The sequence below is a fragment of the Phyllosticta capitalensis genome (assembly GCF_038381095.1).
Source record: "Phyllosticta capitalensis strain CBS 128856 chromosome Unknown BKA78scaffold_1, whole genome shotgun sequence".
NCBI classification, from domain to species: domain Eukaryota; kingdom Fungi; phylum Ascomycota; class Dothideomycetes; order Botryosphaeriales; family Phyllostictaceae; genus Phyllosticta; species Phyllosticta capitalensis.
Window position 1 is genome coordinate 4022007 of NW_027117439.1, and position 14905 is coordinate 4036911.

General features: G+C 57.3%; 4 protein-coding genes across 4 annotated transcripts; 3 read left to right on the forward strand and 1 right to left on the reverse strand.

Annotated features, from left to right (window-relative positions):
- Positions 1-96: 96 nt before the first annotated feature.
- BKA78DRAFT_292000 (leucyl-tRNA synthetase) lies at positions 97-3632 on the forward strand (the record flags this gene model as incomplete). Its single annotated transcript, XM_066885986.1, has 3 exons — positions 97-171; positions 222-2773; positions 2819-3632. 3 exons carry the CDS (start codon positions 97-99, stop codon positions 3630-3632), a joined length of 3441 nt encoding a protein of 1146 aa, XP_066750131.1.
- Positions 3633-4024: 392 nt separating this feature from the next.
- Positions 4025-5792, reverse strand: BKA78DRAFT_292001 (B subunit of putative V-type ATPase; the record flags this gene model as incomplete). Its single annotated transcript, XM_066885987.1, has 5 exons — positions 4025-4605; positions 4650-5241; positions 5285-5502; positions 5549-5633; positions 5691-5792. 5 exons carry the CDS (start codon positions 5790-5792, stop codon positions 4025-4027), a joined length of 1578 nt encoding a protein of 525 aa, XP_066750132.1.
- Positions 5793-7369: 1577 nt separating this feature from the next.
- On the forward strand, positions 7370-9735 carry BKA78DRAFT_24319 (LIM-domain binding protein-domain-containing protein). Its single transcript, XM_066883948.1, has 4 exons — positions 7370-7835; positions 7881-9019; positions 9063-9417; positions 9469-9735. Exons 1-3 carry the CDS (start codon positions 7553-7555, stop codon positions 9378-9380), a joined length of 1740 nt encoding a protein of 579 aa, XP_066750133.1. The 5' UTR covers positions 7370-7552; the 3' UTR covers positions 9381-9417; positions 9469-9735.
- A 1161-nt stretch (positions 9736-10896) lies between these two features.
- Positions 10897-12499, forward strand: BKA78DRAFT_24330 (uncharacterized protein). The gene is made up of 2 exons (XM_066883951.1): positions 10897-11143; positions 11209-12499. Coding segments are annotated over exons 1-2 (1089 nt in total). The 5' UTR covers positions 10897-11142; the 3' UTR covers positions 12297-12499.
- The last annotated feature ends 2406 nt before the right edge of the window (positions 12500-14905 follow it).

Here is a 14905-nt window from a genome sequence, read left to right on the forward strand (position 1 = left end):
ACATTGGATGCCACCACCACAGTGACTCAACTCCACTGCAAGTCCGCATCGGCCTTTGGTTTGCATCTGCGCCTCGAGTCCGACCCAAATCACACCATGTCGGCCGCACAAGCAACCATTGCGGCGCTGGACCCCAGCAACAGCTCAAAAAACACCCTCAAGATTGAAAATGTGCGCTCAATTGCCCCGCCGCGCATTCCCCTCTGACAGCCATTGCGCAGACCGAGAAGCGCGACACCCTCATCGCCGCCGAGAAAAAATATCAAAAGATCTGGCAAGATACCAAGGTCTTTCAGCAAGATGCTCCCTCGACCGCCGAAGTGCCTTATGGCTCCGTCTCCGCCGCCGACCTGCGCGCCCAGCAGCCCAAGTTCTTTGGCACCATGGCCTACCCCTACATGAACGGTGTCCTCCACGCCGGCCACAGCTTCACGGCCAGTAAGATTGAGTTTGCGACGGGTTTTGCCCGCATGCAGGGCAAGCGGGCACTCTTCCCGCAAGGCTACCACTGCACGGGTATGCCCATCAAGGCGTGCGCGGACAAGCTGGTGCGCGAGATTGAGCTGTTTGGCAAGAACTTTGAAGGCTGCAAGGAGGACGACATTGTCGAGGCAAACGAGGTGCCTGCGCCGCAAGAGGAGACGACCAAGGCCGATATTACCAAGTTCAAGGCTACCAAGGGCAAGGCCGCCGCAAAGAGCGTCAAGTCCAAGTACCAGTTCCAAATCATGCTGGCGCTGGGCATTCCCCTCGAGGAGATTCACCACTTCGCCGACCCGCTGCACTGGCTGCAGTACTTTCCGCCCAAGTGCCAGGAGGATCTGACGTCGTTTGGTGCCCGTGTCGACTGGCGGAGATCCATGGTCACCACCGACGCCAACCCCTACTACGATGCCTTTGTCCGCTGGCAGATGAACCGCCTCAAGGGCCTGGGCAAGATCAAGTTTGGCAAGCGCTACACCGTCTACTCGCCCAAGGACGGCCAGGCATGTCTCGACCACGACCGGAGCTCTGGCGAGGGTGTCACCGTCCAGGAGTACACTGCTCTGAAGATGAAGGTCCTCGAGTGGCCCGAAAAGGCCAAGGAGCTCATTGGCGACAAGATTCCCGCCGATGCCAATGTCTACTTTGTCCCCGCCACTCTTCGTCCCGAGACCATGTACGGCCAGACCTGCTGCTTTGTGGGCCCCAAGGTCCAGTACGGCATCTTCAAGGCTGGAGAAAACGAATACTTTTTCGTCTCGGACCGCGCCGCTCGCAACATGGCGTTCCAAAACATCTTCGCCGCGTGGGGCGTCTTCCCCAAGGTTGTCGAGCTCCAGGGCTCCGACGTCGTTGGCACTCGCGTCGACGCGCCGCTGTCTGTGCACAAGGACGGTGTCAGGATCCTGCCCATGGAGACTGTCAAGCCCACCAAGGGTACCGGCGTTGTCACCTGCGTGCCTTCCGACAGCCCCGACGACTACGCCACGACCATGGACCTGATCAAGAAGGCTGAATACTACGGCATCAAGAAGGAATGGGCCGAGTTGGAGATTGTCCCCATCATCAAGACCCCTACTTACGGCGACCTCACTGCCAAGACACTTGTCGAGAAACTCAAGATCAACTCTCCCAAGGACGCAAAGCCCCTTGCCGAGGCCAAGGAATTGGCCTACAAGGAGGGCTTCTATCAGGGCACAATGGTGATTGGCGAGCATGCTGGCAAGCCTGTGCAAGAGGCCAAGCCCCTTGTCCGCAAGCAGCTGATTGACGCTGGTCTGGCGTTCCCATACGGCGAGCCCGACGGCCAAGTCATGTCGCGTTCGGGTGACGAGTGTGTTGCCGCGTACCTCGACCAGTGGTTCTTCAACTACGGCACGACGGAGAATGGCGGCGACGGCGAGTGGTGCCAGACGGTCATGGACCACCTCGAGAAAGGCATGAACACCTTTTACCCCGAGGCGCAGCACGCGTTCAAGATGACCCTTGGATGGCTGTCGCAGTGGGCTTGCTCGCGTTCGTACGGTCTTGGAACGAAGCTGCCCTGGGATCCCTCGCAGTTGGTCGAGTCTCTCAGTGACTCGACCGTCTACATGAGCTACTACACCATTGCTCATTTCCTCCACGGCGACATTTTCGGCAAGACGCCTGGTATCTCCAAGAAGCCAATTGCCCCTGAGCAAATGACGGACGAGGTCTGGGACTACCTCTTCTGCCGCACTCAAGAGGTCAAGACGGACATTCTCAAGGAGGACCTCGACTCTATGAAGAGGGAGTTTGAGTACTGGTACCCTCTCGACCTGCGTGTCTCGGGCAAGGACTTGATTCAGAACCACTTGACATTCTGTCTCTACATTCACACTGCGCTGTTCCCGCAAGAGTTTTGGCCTCAGGGCTTCCGTGTCAACGGCCACTTGATGCTGAACGGCGAGAAGATGAGCAAGAGCACGGGCAACTTTTTGACTCTGGGCGAGGCCGTCAAGAAGTTTGGCGCCGACGCGACGCGCGTGGCGCTTGCCGACGCCGGTGATGGAATCGAGGACGCCAACTTTGAGGAGACGGTCGCCAACAGCTCGATCCTCAAGCTGTACGAGCTCCGCAAGTGGTGCGAGGAAATGGTCAACGAGGCGCAGCTCGTCTCGACCGAGGCCGAGTACAAGGCCGCGCGCGACTCGGGCAAGCTCAAGAACAACGACGTCATCCAGCGCACCGGCGACTACCTGCTCTGGGACCGCATGTTTGAGAACGAGCTCAACGGCCTGGTCCTCGAGACGAAGCAGCACTACGAAAAGTGAGATCCCCCATTCTTGTCTGTCGACTATACTGACGGTAGCAGCACCTTTTACAAGCTCGCCCTCAAGTCGGGCTTCTACGACTTCACGACGGCCCGCGACTTTTACCGCGAGGTGACCAAGGCGTCGGGCATCGGCATGCACAGCGCGCTGATCCGGCGCTTCATCGAGCTGCAAACCCTAATCCTGACGCCGCTGGCGCCGCACTGGGCCGAGCACATGTGGCTCGAGGTCCTCCAGCACCCGTCCACCGTGCAAAACGCCCTCTTCCCCTCTGTCCCTGCCCCCGACGCCGCCCTCGCCGCCGCCCGCGACTACGTGCGCACAACCACCAGCAACATCACGTCGGCCGAGGGCCAGCAGGTCAAGAAGCTCGCCAAGGGCAAGACGCTCGCCTTCGACCCCAAGCAGCCCAAGCGGCTGTCCATCTTCGTCGCCGCCGCCTTCCCCGCCTGGCAAGACCGGTACCTCGAGCTCGTCCGCCAATCCTTCGAGAAGCTCGGCGTCGTCGACGTCAAGGCCCTCTCCAAGGACATTGCCAAGCCCGACATGAAGAAGGCCATGCCCTTTGTGCAGGGCCTGAAGCGCCGCCTGGACGGCGACGCGGAGAAGCACGAGGACGTCTTTGACCGCAAGCTCCCCTTTGACGAGCGCGCCACCCTGGCCGCCATGGTCCCCGCCCTCAAGCAGACGGTCCCGAAGCTCGAGGTTGTCGAGATTGTGGCTGTCAAGGAGGGCGACAAGGCGGGCGAGGTCGTCGGTGGTGATGCACTGGTTGGTGCCGTCAAGGAGGCGCTGCCGCCCGTGGCCGAGCAGGCCGTGCCGGGGGCGCCGACGTTTTATTTTGAGAACATTTGAATGCATGTATGAGTAGGTAGAAAAAGTCGATGGGTTGATTGGTAGAGTAGAAGACCGGAACCACGGCAAAAGCAAAGTAAAAAACGTTCTCAATTCAGCGCGGTAGCATGACAGTCGACTCCACAAATTTTTGGGATTTTATTTCGTAGTTTTGTACAGTCCGGACGAAGGAAAAACCTGACACTAGAGAGAGGCGCGTTTGAAGAAACCAGACAATTTTAAAAGAGAGAAAAAAAGGACACATAATTGTATACACATGACTAGGATCCACCATCAACCCAACGCGCTGCCGCTTCTCGACCATCTCCTCTCGTCTCTTCCAAACGACAAATCGTCAAGTTCATGCCACCAACCACCCACGGTCCTCCTCCCCCATGCATCGTCCCTACACTCTACACATCAACCAGCGTATCGCCATTCTGCTGCTGGCCATCCTGGCCCTGCTGAGCCTGGCCCTGGCCCTCACCATCCGCCTCGGTGTTATCCCTCGTATCCTTATTCGGCTGGCGCCTCTGGCGCTTCTCCTCGGCGCGGCGCTGGTAATAGACATCCAGGACCTTGGCGGGGATGCGGTTGAGCAGATCCTTGGGGTAAATCCTCAACAGACTCCAGGCCAAGTCCAGACTCTCGAAGATGGTGCGGGCCTCGTAGGCGCCCTGGTTGATAAAGGTCTTTTCGAACTTGTCGAGGAACTCGAGGGACAGCTTGTCTTCGGGGGACAGGGCTTCCTCGCCCACGACGGCTTTCATGGCCGCCGCGTCGCGCCCGATGGCGTATTTGGCGTACAGCTGGTTCGACACGTCGCCGTGGTCTTTGCGCGTGCGGCCTTCGCCGATGGCGGATTTCATGAGGCGGGAGAGGGATGGCAGCACGTTGATGGGCGGGTAGACGCCCTTGTTGTAGAGGCCGCGGTCGACGAAGATTTGGCCCTCGGTGATGTAGCCCGTCAGGTCGGGGATGGGGTGCGTGATGTCTAGACAAGTTAGCTTTGATTTGGGTTTTGAGTGGGGTGCCTACCATCATTGGGCATGGTCAAGATGGGAATCTGCGTGATGGAGCCGTTGCGGCCCTCGACACGACCGGCACGCTCGTAAATGGTAGACAAGTCAGTGTACATGTAACCGGGGTAACCGCGACGACCGGGCACTTCTTCACGGGCGGCCGAGACCTCACGCAGAGCGTCACAGTAGGACGACAGGTCAGTGAGAATGACCAGGACGTGCTTCTCGAGCTGGTAGGCGTAGTACTCGGCCGTGGTCAAGGCCAGACGGGGCGTAATGATACGCTCAATGGTGGGGTCGTTGGCCAAGTTGAGGAACAGCGTGACGCGCTCCATGCTGCCATTCTCCTCAAAGTCCTTGGTGAAGAAACGGCTCGTCTCCAAGTTGACACCCATGGCGCCAAAGACGATGGAGAAGTTGTCCTCGTGGCCGTCGTGCACGTCCTTTGTCGGCTGGCCGACCAAGCTTGCCTGTCTACAAATCTGGGCCGCGATTTCGTTGTGCGGGAGACCGGCGGCGGAGAAGATGGGGATCTTTTGGCCACGTGCAATCGAGTTCATAGTGTCAATGGCCGAGATACCAGTCGAAATCATTTCCTCGGGGTAGACCTGGATGGTTAGCGTTTGATCTGCTCGTGCTTGGCCTACTTACTCGAGAGTACGGGTTGATGGGACTGCCGTTGATGTCGAGATAGTCCTCCGCCAGCACCTTGGGGCCCTTGTCGATGGCGCGACCGGAACCATCAAAGATACGGCCCAGCATGTCCTCGGACACGCCGAGCTTCATGCTGTGGCCCGAGAACTCGACCTTTGTCTTCTTGACATCGATGCCGGACGTGCCCTCGAAGACCTGGACGACGGCGCGGTTACCTATCGACATCAGCAACGAACTCTGAGTCTCTGTCGATTGTCCCACCTCTAGCTTCCAGGACCTGACCAGACCGCTCCGAGCCGTCGGGCAGCGTCAGAGACACAATCTCGTTGTAACGGGGGAATTTGACCTGTGGCCGTCGAGTAAGCTTCCGCGGCATCTTTCAAGCACTCTCCAAGAAACCAACATTGTCCAAGACGACCAAAGGACCGTTGACACCGCCGATGGTGTTGTAACGTATCCTGGGCTTGACGGACATCATGCGGGGGTCTATCGGTGCGGGCGCCATGGTTGCTGGCGTTGCTCGGTCGAAATCGCAGATGGGAGGAGCTGTGGGGTCGGTAAAGCGGTCGCTCGAGATGGCAGGTTAGTGCCTGCGACTGGAGGTATAGTGTGGAGGCGCGGGTGTAGGTCGTGATGCAGCTTGGCAGCTCGACGTTGGAGGTCCGCTGACGGCTGGGACGTGCGCGATTAGGTGCCGGCCTGGAATTAATCAAGGCCCCGCGATGCCTGAGGCCAACATCTCAACGAGTCATGACAAAGAACAATCACAGCACAGCAGTTTGCATTCAGGACGTTGAGGTTTTAGTAAACAATTCATTTCTAATTCTACTTTCATGATTGAGAGTCGAACCTGTGACACTGTTAGCAAAGCTCTCAACTTTGCGCTTCAAAACATGTGCTGTGTGTGTAAAAAGTCAGACATCCAAGGAAGATTGAGCTCTCATCGACCGTCTAAGATGGGTTCTTAAGCGACGGCTAGAGTGAAAACTGCGAATGTGGTGATGTTTTCATCATGAGAGGGAAAAGCAAAAAGGAAAAAGTGTACTGACCTGGTGGTTAGTGCGACCACACAGCACCCAGTGGCAAGTCTCAACATTCGAGATTGTGCGCCATCCAGCCTGCCTGCCGTCCAACTTGTAGTGTGATTGTGCGCGTCGGATTGAGCGATGGAAGGTCACTAGAAACTAGAGCAAGTCAGCGCGAGGTCTTGAGCGAGCTCATTGAATGTGATGCGACGGAAAATGGTAATCAGACAGCGTGTACTGGCAAGTAGCAGGTCTCGTGCGAGGAGACCCGGACAGATGATTTCTTCAAGGTCGACTCAGTTGGGAAAAGAAGACATTTGCAAGGTTGTCATCATGAAGGTGGAGGGGAGTGTCGTGAGAGCAGCTTACCGAGAGAGAGAGAAAACGAGGAGCGCAGCAAGATGTGCTAGAAAGATGAGGGAGAGGGTGGGAAAGAGCAGAGGCTGTGGTGTTGAGTCGAAAATCTTATAGCAGGCTCGGAGAAACCTTCGGCAAGGCTAACCCGTTTGGGCGAGAGCGCCGCCCGACGGGAGTCGACAGTGAGAGACTGGCTGGAGAGGCTGCCTCTGCCAATACCGACCGACCGACCTCGACACTTCACACCTCCACCAGACGAGTCGCCCATCATCCCTCCGACCGTCGACCCCAGATCCGCTCAGTTGTCGACTACTTGATATGGCGGCCCCATCCCTCTGCTCTCTGTGACTCCTCCGCCGACGCCCATTGCGCTGCTCAACCCACGCTCGCTCCTCTCACCGTTGCGCGCCCAACCTCCCTCCCATAGACGCATGCGCGACGCTGCCCTGATCCTCATCTCGACATTACTCAACCGCTGCAAACGCGTGTCGACCGTGTTTGCGCTCCGGTGGCTCATACCACTCAGTCACCTGCTGACCTCCGATCGCATACTGTCAGCTCCGGTAGTTGCCGCCGCGCCGTGGTACCCTGACCGCACCCAACCCATCATTCTCGTCCTCACCAGGTCCTCTCTCCTCCAACACCCAACTTCCATCGACCAGGCCACGTCGTCGCGCCGCTACGTCGCCTTGCCGCCCACTGTTGCAGCCGTCCCCGCTCACCCTGCACAGACATCAGCACTCCACGCGACCGGACCACCACCCGTGCGGCACAATTTGGTACACCACCCTTCAAGTCCCGCCAACGACCATCGAGACACAGCCGCTGACCGAGCTGGATCGGGGGGTTCGGAGACTGCTGCTTCTATAGCCTCCAAGTCAAGATGATGGCGAGTGCCTACCCGCATCATCCTGGTGGTCTGCAGCAGGCCGGAATTCCTCATGGACAGCCCATGGGACCAGGGCCTGGTCCAAACCCAGGACACCCAATGGGCCCTCAAATGCACGGTATGCATCCAGGCGTATCTGGTCCGAATGGACCACACGTTTCTCAGCCAGGCCCTATGATGGGCATGCAGCCAGGCATGGGCGGTCCAGGTCCCAGTGCGCATGCTCTCCAACATCTCACTCCCCAGGCACACATGTTTCATCAGCCGCAGCAAATGTGTAAGTTTCATCTTGTCCTTGGTCGACCCTCTGCTAACCTCTCAGTCTCCAACCCGGCCATGGCCATGCAACAACGACAACAGCATTTGATGCGCCAACATCAAGCCCAGCTCATGCAGCAGCAACAGCAAGGCGGAATGATGTTTCCTGGCCAGGGAAGCCAGAGCATGACGCCCCAACAAATCGCCGCGATGCAGGCCGCCAACCCCCAGCTGCAGGTTCCGCTACCGCCGCATATGCGCCAGCAGCTTGCACAACAACAAGCAGCCATGCAGCAGCAGCAGCAGCAGCAGCAGCAGCAACATGCGCAGGCACAGCAGGCTCATCAGCAACAATTGATGGCCCAACACACGGCCGCCATGCAGCAAGCGGCATCACAACAGAGCAATCCGGGTCAAGGCGGTCCCACGCCCCAGCCAGGTCCTCATGGCCAACCCGGACAAATGAGACCTCAGCCGCCAATGCAGCCAGGGCACGAAGCTCAGGCATCACCAGCACGACCTCCGAGCCAACACCACACCCCACAGCAGACTCAATCACAACCTCAGCCCCCGCCACCAACTCAAGCACCTACGCCGCAGCAGCAAGGTCCTCAGCCGCCAGGTCCACCTCCGCAACAGGGACCCCAGCCGCAACCTCAGAACGCTCAAATGCAGCAGCAGCAGCAGCAACAACAACACGCTCAGCAGCAGCAGCAGCAGCAAAATCAACAACAACAGCAAACGCAGCAGCAACAGCAGGCGCAACAGCAACGGCATCAGCAGCTTTTGATGCAACAGCGTCAAGCGCAGCAGGCCCAAGCTGCTCAGGCGCAGGACCGGATCTACGGGGTTTCAATATTGAAGCTCCTCAATCTCGCAGATCACCTGAGCAGGTTTACCTCGAACCGGCAGCCAAACGACCTATTATACTGGAAGCAGTTTGTTGGGCGGTTTTTTACCGAAAATGGAGTTTTCAAGCAGACCCTGCTCGATTACGGCGCGCAGACAACCAACCCCGGCTCGAAAAACTTTGAGATTTGTACCCTGGCTCTGCCAAGATATTTCTACACTCAGTTCCAAAGTGGACTGGAGAATTTGCAACTGACAATGGATGGTCTGGTTGAGAAGGAGCTTGGAAACAGCTGTCACTACGTCGAAAGCGCCCGCGCAAAGTTTATTTACTGGTACAAAAACGGGACACAGGTATGTTCACTCACAAAATCCCTTTACTTTGCTAACTCTTCAGGTGGTACACAATGGCAAGCTTAGCGCCATGTTCGACCAGGCCGACAAGATTAACCTGCTTTCATTCGAGACTCAAGAACATCAGCAGTATTTGCCACGGTTGCAGCTAGACTCTCTTTTCCAGCAGAGGTCTCCGCAGCAAAACATGCAAGTTTCGCCCAAGATGAGCAAAAAGAACGCGCCAAACCAAAGGAATCAACGCGCGCGCGGGGAACCGGTCCTGCTCTTGTCCGAACTCATCGAAGCGCCAGTTTCTTCGTGGGGAATCGCCAATTCGGTGCTTCAATTTCTTGAAGTACGTCAACCTGTCAGATTTTAGCACACATTGGCAAAACCATGGGCTGACATGAGCATAGGTTGGCGAGACGTTGACTAATATGCAGGAGCTGTTTGCTCACTATCACCAGAACCCCGGGACGACCCCTGCGCAAGCCATGACGGGTTTCGTCGCGTCTCTCGGCCCGCAGAATCAGGCAGGTAATCAGATGCCGCAGCAGCATCCTCAGCAACAGACACCGCAGATCAACATGCCTCCCAACGGTCCGGCCAACGCCCAACCGGGGCAGCGAACGCCGGGCAACATGCCTGGGGGCAACCCAAACGCACCGCACCACGCTGTAAATCCACAGTTCATGTCCCCGCACATAGCGAACCTCCAGCAGTTTCCCGGCGGTCTCAATCCGGCCGTCAACGGATCACCGCATCTCGCTGGCCAAACCCACACGCCGTCGCCGGCTCAGGGACACATGCAGGCCCCGGGCCTCGTGGCACAGCATAGCCAGCAAGGTACGAATAGCAGCGCAGCTGCGAGCGCAAATACCAGCCCAAACGTTAGTAACAAGAGGCGGCGCAGCACGGTGAAGACAGAAGGCGATGATGGAGGCGGAGATGCGAACGGAAACCCGAATGCGCCCAAGGTCAAGCCGAGCCCGAGGCTTCCGCACAACAACAAGCGACTAAAGGGCAACCCGGTGGGATGAACGACGGCGTAGACGATTGACGACGACGCGGCCGAGTCTGGCAGACACGCGCCAGGCCAGGCCAATGCATCATGTCGAGATGACATTGATATACCCCCCCAAAAGCCAGCGATTCTGCATTGGCCATCCAAAGCAATTCGCGATTGATGGAAGTTTCCTTGGCGCTATCTATTGTTCATGTTGGGTACAGCAGCAGGATTCCCAGTGTATGCGGGGACGTTGCAAGGCGAAATTGGGACATTGCTTTTCTTACGAGTTTTGCGACATCGTACATTTATTCGTCCAGGAGTTTGGTGTGCGCATGGTCCGAGAGTCTCTTTCCTTACAGCGCGGCGTTGTAAGTCATTGTGATGGCTTGTCTTTTCTTCGTCATACAGCCGCAGTCTATACTCGAGTCGTTCGCCCACTTGGTTTAGTTTGGAGCAGATATTGGTTGATACGTCGTGCTTGAAAATTTGTTTACTCCACGTGTTTGGTTTGGCCAGATGGCGGGCACAGGTGCGGGGTACGTCTGGCTTTTTATCTTGACGTGTATGATTTGTACATTGAACGATTCAACGCTTCGCCCGAGTCTGATTTTTCCTGTGAGGCTGCCGTACAACCTTGTCACATGCAGCCTAAACGAGTCGAGTCACCAACCGCTGACCGGTTTAGGGGCTACAGACCTGGATAATCACTGGCTCGACAATGTTTGACTCTTGGGTGGGAATAGGAGTTACTTGATGGGAAACTCCCATGGGAATACGTTTGGAGTCGATGCGAAGCGGACCGAGCCGCAACGAATTCTCCGTCCGTGAGAATCTGGCCAGCGGAAGTGGGTCGATCCCGTCGCGGGCGGGGGAGATGCGTCAACGGTCAAGCACACACAAATCCAGTCGCAGAGCCGCATCTCCCTGATTTCCAGTCAGATGTTTCGTTGGCAAGCCATGTGAAGCCGCATAAGAGCCATCGCCATCCACCGCCGCCGCCGCCGTTGCTGCCAGGAAATTCGAAAAAGACTTGCAGACAGAGTACCTCCAGCGACCACGCCGCGCGCCCACGCCCCTCGGGCCAGGACCACAGGTTGCAGCTTCGAAGGATTCCCGTTGCTCGCCCGAAACCAGTAAGCTCCCGCCCCCAGCTGCGCGTGTTTCCAGTTGTGTGATAAGGCTGAAGATGATGTCCAAGTGGCCTCGTCGTCCTCATACTACCCTCGTCATGCCGCCGGCACTGCCTCGTCGCGGTCATCGGCCGCTGCGGCAGCGTCGTCGTCCGTTGCCTCAGCCTCATCCTCGTCCCGGTTGTCGTTGCTAGCTGCTTCGTCTTCTGCTTCTCATCAACAACAAGAACCATTTGCCGCCGCCCTCCGCGACCAAGAGCACGAACATCAGCCCCCAATCCTCCGGTGGAGTAACGATGCGCATTCTGGCGGAGTCGGGGAGCGCCTTTTTGCTGCTCACTATTCGTTGGACCCCACGGCCGCTACAAATCCCAACCACCTACAGCGGCAGCATCAGCAGCAGACGCAGCACCATCTTTCGTCAGATTACCCATATCCCGCCTCTCTTTCCTACAAGAGTACCTCGTACATGGATCCCTCGGGCCGGTCCGTCTCGGCCCACATCCACAACAATGGCTCGTCATCGCGGGGAGGGCTACCGCCGCCTTCAATGTCCGACATGGGCATGGTGCCATCCCTCGACTACGACTCATCCTCCGTGGCCGAAAGCTCCGTCAACACGTTCCAATCGGGCCAAGGGCCGCCCAACCGCACGCTGGAGGAAGGGAGCGACGGGCTGCTTCTCGTCCCTCCAACTCCCACCACCACCACCACAGTCCTCTACGACTGCGCCTTCAGCTTTCTCGGCTGCCGCTACATCGCCGCCAACGACGAGCGCGAATGGAAAACGCACGTGCTCTCGCACTTCTTCAGCCACCTGCCCCCGCGCAAAGTCTCGTGCCCCATGCCGGGCTGCGACTGGGGCTTTGAGGACACCGACGGCGGCCGCGCCTGGGACATTCGCATGAACCACGTCGCGGCGCACCACCGCGCGGGCCAGCGGCTCGACCTGGCCGCCTCGGCAGGCCCCAATGCCGCGTGGATTGATTCCAACTTGTTTCGCTATCTGTGGCAGAAGAGGATTATCGATGATGCGGCGTATCAGGATTTGAGCAGTGGCGGCGCCGTGGTGGGGCCGCGGACGGCGACGATGGGTACGCAGGCGGAGCGCAGGAGGGAGAGGAGGGAGCATCATGCCAGGCCGATGGGGCGTTGATGTTGTGGGTGGAGGATCCCTGGCGGAGACGTTGTCGTCGTGGCCTACTACGTACTCTCCATGTCGCCTCCCCTTCCCTTCCCTTACCCCTCCTCCTTTTTCCTTATTCCCTATATCGGAGAGACCTTTTTGCGGCGATAGATACCCAAATTGTTGGCTGGTTGGTTGTGCGAGAAGAGAGGACGACGACGACGCAACGACCCATCACTTCCTTACAATCACTTTCTTATGGCTCAATCATGCTAGGGCGGACGAACGAATGGACAGGACGCACTCTGGATGGAAGCCGGCCACGACAGAAAAACGCTGCCTGCGACCCTGAGTCTTTCTTTTGTTTTCCTCTTTTTGGCGGGGGCCAGGCTGAGCGGAAACGGAAACGAAACCATGTAGCGAGTTACGATGATTAATGATACATGAGCGATACTTCTACTTGACGACAGAACACGAGTCGAGCAACATCTTTACCAAGTGTGTATATGTGAGTGTGCGCTTTGATCTGGTGGTAAATGGAAGCATCTTGAAGAATTACAACTTTGCCCCTGACAGTAAATCAGACGACAGTCATAGTTCTAGCAATTGTCCATCATGCGATTGTCAGCAGTATGAAAGAGTGTAGGGCCAGCGGTAATTCCATCTGCAATTGGCCCGGCAGAACATCGCCACCACATGTACCCAATTGACGAAATCTTACCGCCGAAAAGGCAGACGCTGAGTTTACTGGCCTAACAAAGGATGGGCCAGGGGAAACTGCAAAGATTAGGTAAGTGGTGGGGAGGAGGGTGCTTTACGCCTTGTGGGTCTGGAGAGAGAGAAAATGTGGGCTCTGGGTGCGGAAAGGGCCTAGGAGGGCCAGAATCGAGCAGTCGACGAAGAAGATGAGCAATCAATTTTTGATGGTTGGTAGATGTATTCCAAGCATCTGCGGTCATCTGGGAAGCGGGGGACTGTGCCACAAGGTCCAAAGACATGGCACATGTTTCAGTGAAGTAAGTGATTTGCCTTGACCATGCAAGCGCGTCCAAGCGCACACCCGCGCCTCGACAAGAGGCAACGGGGAAATAGAACAGTGAAAGAAAAGCGCCCTCTCTTGCAGAACAGCAGCAACTCACCTGAATCTTTGGCCTCTTTCAACTCAATTGACGTCACCCCTGAGCTCCACAGTGCTGCTCACTCCAGACACTGGACGAGACCACGTGCAGCAGCAGGCAGACCCGGACCCGCACAAATCTCAGTCGACGGTCTAGCTCGACAACCGACCCCTACCAGCCCGGAAAACCCGGCTTATAGCCGTCGTCGACGTCTCTGTGTTCCCTGCCCGCGGTGGCCCCTCTGGGCAGCTGCTCCGGCGCACGCCCCGGCGTCGCCGCTGTCCTGGCCACTCGGATGGAGGCGAGGCGGACTGCCGTGACAACCTCGAACGTAGTGAATGAATCAACGGCTTGTGGTAGCTGCTGGGATCGCCCGTCTGCGTGGGTCTGGCGAGGGAATGGGGGATGGCAGGGCCACTCGGGTTGCTGGACGAGTTTTGCCGTGGCAACTTTGGACGTCGCGAATGAATCAACGGCTCGAGGAGGCGCTGGGATCTGCGATGGACGTGGGTCTGGTACAGGGAGGAGGAGGGACGTCTTCAACGTTGAGTTCAACACTGGAATGCGAGTGATGAAGTGACTAGACAGTCAGCTCTCCTCTGGATTCCGTCAAAAGCAAGTTGAGCTGTGCCAATTCTCTTCACCAGTCCTCCACGCCTCTGGCTCGTTGTCCAGGGAGAGCACATTCCTGTGCCTCGCTGGCCTAGGCTAGAACCGACGACGTAACTTCAAACGTAGTGACTGAATCGACCTGGTGGCGGGAGGCGGCGACATGGCCGGGGATGGTCAAGGACAGATCTGCAGCATGTCGCTTTGTGGGGCCGGCCGGCGGCTATGTATGAAAAGTGGCTATGAATAGGGCGCCACGTGAAGAACGTTTTCCGTTGTTTCAAGAGTTTTTGGAATTGTGTACGTCTTGAGAGAGTTGTGGGGGATTCTTGCTCATTTGGCCTAATCATTCCACAGCTCTTTCAGTCGAATCTTATGTGTTCAATCAATGTTCTTGATTTGGCAGTGTTCATGCCCCTGCTCTCGAAATTTCAAAGTGTTTGAAGACATGGCCGGATTTTCCGAGAGACGCCCTCAAAATCCTACCATGGCGATTGGCAGTGACGTTCCAACATCCACAATGGATAGTCCCCAGCCCCTTGCTTCTTCGCCGCAATATGTCACTTGCCGGAACTCCGAGGGCATCCCACGTCTTTTCCAGAGGTCGAACACAACTTCAAACGTCGGGCATGATTCACGAGCGGACGCCAATGAGTCGCGGTAGGGGGCATGATGGAGGTTTCGGTCATGGTCAGACGTAATGGCAGGCGTATGCGTTGGCCGCGCGCCGTTCGGCAAGGGGAAGCAATGACGCATGGATACCCACTGGGCCGGGAGACTGGTCGAGGTTGCGTTTGCGTTTGCGATGAGGCGGGCATATCCATCTCGGTTTGGGCGCGGGATGACGTAGGTGATGCCGGGCAAGGTTCTTGAGCGCTGGTGATGTGCCGGGATGTTCGGCCAGAGAAAACG